General features: G+C 41.5%; 1 protein-coding gene across 1 annotated transcript in view; it reads right to left on the bottom strand.

Annotated features, from left to right (window-relative positions):
- Positions 1-2500, bottom strand: part of kkv (hyaluronan synthase-like protein kkv) — a 123751-nt gene that overhangs the window by 7045 nt on the left and 114206 nt on the right. The window contains exon 22 of the mRNA XM_076172466.1: positions 1158-1334. Coding sequence (XP_076028581.1) covers positions 1158-1334 — 177 coding nt within the window. The remainder of the gene's footprint in view (positions 1-1157; positions 1335-2500) is intronic.

Genomic DNA, 2500 nt, shown 5'->3' with positions numbered 1-2500 from the left:
GCAAAGCAAATAGATAAAAAGAAGATCAGTAAGAGATAGACAGAATGGATTTATATATATATATATATATATATATATATATATAGAGAGAGAGAGAGAGAGAGAGAGAGAGAGAGAGAGAGAGAGAGAGAGAGAGAGAGAGAGAGAGGGTTGTGTTTATCTGCGTATGTATGTGTCATACATTCATTTGTAGCGCACATGAAGTATGAGCAATACATATGTGTTCTAACGTACGTATTTTTTGGTATGCTTATGCAGATTGGAGGTCGAATAATGTATATTATATATAAATGTAACATTGGATTGTTTTTGCTCATGATTTGCGTTCGAGTCGTGTATATATAATATACGCATGTACGCACACTGTGTACATACACACACATCTGTGTTATTTTAGTAGAGGGCTGTATGTGCATGCTCACATAAGGTCTACTACTACATGCTTTATGCACGCAATATGAATGTATGTGTACCAGAGAACGCCTTTTGGAGTGTGAGTTCAGGCCAGGGAGCCATGCGAGGTTCTCCATTGTTTGTTTTGAGGGAGACGTGCCTGGAGTCGCCTCCCAGGGACATGCAGCTCCTTCGAGGGGCGGGTGTGTATTAGTGGTTCCACTATGGACGGGCGAGACTTATGGGTTGCTATTGAGAACGGACTACAACCCGGGGTCTCTTTCATATCTCGTTTTATAATTATTATTTTTTTCGGGCCTTTTTGGGTTGCAGGGAGAGGGCAAGCGGCAGCAAGGCCAGTCAGGAGGAACTAGTAGCAGGGGTTTACATTCCAACCCCACTCCCAGCCGACGGGGGAAAAAGATGCTGATAGATTCCCGGCCAGGGGAGCAGGGGTAGGTGAAGGAGGAAAGTCAGTTCGGAGGTTTTGTTTCGAGTGTTGGGTTACCTGCTCTGTCTCCGGAATGATGGTGATGTTTTCTTTTATACCCAGTGGCCACAGGATGTGTAGCTTATCCTTGTTGAGTTGCAGGAGGAAGACAATGAGGATAAAGAGGGCGTTGAGCATAAAGAACGCTAACACGGACTTGTTCCTCAGCTCTTTTAGGTCGCTGGTGACGCGTGCCTGTTCGGGAAGAAAGGAGGGGAGCCCACTGATATGGTGGTCTGCGATCAACGCCGGCGTGGACAGGTGGGGAACCTACCTCGTTAGTTTCCTCCACAAACGTAATGTTGGTCTTCACTCCCAAGGGCCAGTCGATGTGGATCTTGTCTTTATTCAATTGGAGCAGGAAGACAATGAGGACAAAGATGGCGTTTATCATAGAAAAGGAGAAAACGCTAAGGTTCCTTAACTCCTTTAGATCCTGTGCCACTTTCTTCTACAAGTGGTAAAAAAAGAAGAGAGAGGAGTGTATTAGTGACGATTAATGACAACCACCCATGCACTGGACAGAGAGCCAGAAGAAAACGGTTTAAGGTATCTTTTTTTATAGCCCAAGAAGAGAATTTGTCATCTCTCGTTATATATATATATATATATATGTATAGATAAAATCTGTTTCAAAAAAAGATTTAGGTGGAGGGTGGTCTGTAAATATACAAAATTTCGGTTTGTTATTCCAATGAAAAAAAAATGCCTTTTAGAATTTTTTTCTGGTCTAGTTTTCGAAATAGTTTGGATTTTTTTTTGGCGGGAATAGGACTCTTAGGTTTTGATGTTTGGTCCATTGAAAAGACCATTGGTCCATTTCAAAGGAAGCTCATAAGGAGAGCCGACTATGTCTCCTCCTGATATGTACAAACTGTGCCTCTGCGTGAGCATGCACGAACTTCTACACACCAAGATTATGCAAGTTGTTCACGATAGCTCTTTTCTGATTGACATTGGTAATTTCTACCTACCTTTTCTCTATTCTTGTTTTGCTATTTATTCATTCTATTTTATCTATTTATTCTTCTTCTTTTATTTTATTGCTTTCTCGGACGGCGTAACGTTATCAGCAGAAACGTTCACCAATAGTCGACATGACGTCATCGCTTGTGCCGCGCGGTCCGAGGCTGGCATAAATGATGATGATAATAATAATAATAATAATAATGATAATAATAATAATAATAATAATAATAATAATAATGGGAAAACAGACTATTGGAATTCAGCATTTAATTGCGAGATCCGAGTTTGATGTTCCAGAAGATACGTGTACGCCACGCGAAAGAGGCACAAGTATTGTCTGATTTACATTATTCCCCATTCACTATACTTCCACCTCCCAGCATGCCAAGACCGACCGCAGACCGAAATGCAACAAGGGACATCGGGAAATCCGTCATATGTACTCTTTGCAGGCCCAGAGATGGACCTAGTGTAAGTGTGTTTGTGTGTGTTTACCGAATTATAATATACAGGATAAAAGCTATGCTCATAGGGTCCCGTCTCTACGTTCCTATGTTATTTGACTTCACTCTTCCTTCACCCAAACTATCTTATATACTCGTACAGCTTGGTTTCGGAATAGAAAGGGAGGTCCAATACACAAGTGCA

The sequence above is a fragment of the Oratosquilla oratoria genome, chromosome 33 (assembly GCF_046742065.1).
Source record: "Oratosquilla oratoria isolate Oo_2021 chromosome 33, ASM4674206v1, whole genome shotgun sequence".
Lineage (NCBI taxonomy): Eukaryota > Metazoa > Arthropoda > Malacostraca > Stomatopoda > Squillidae > Oratosquilla > Oratosquilla oratoria.
The sequence above is the reverse complement of the archived record's forward strand: the minus strand, read 5'-3'. Positions and strand labels throughout refer to the sequence as shown.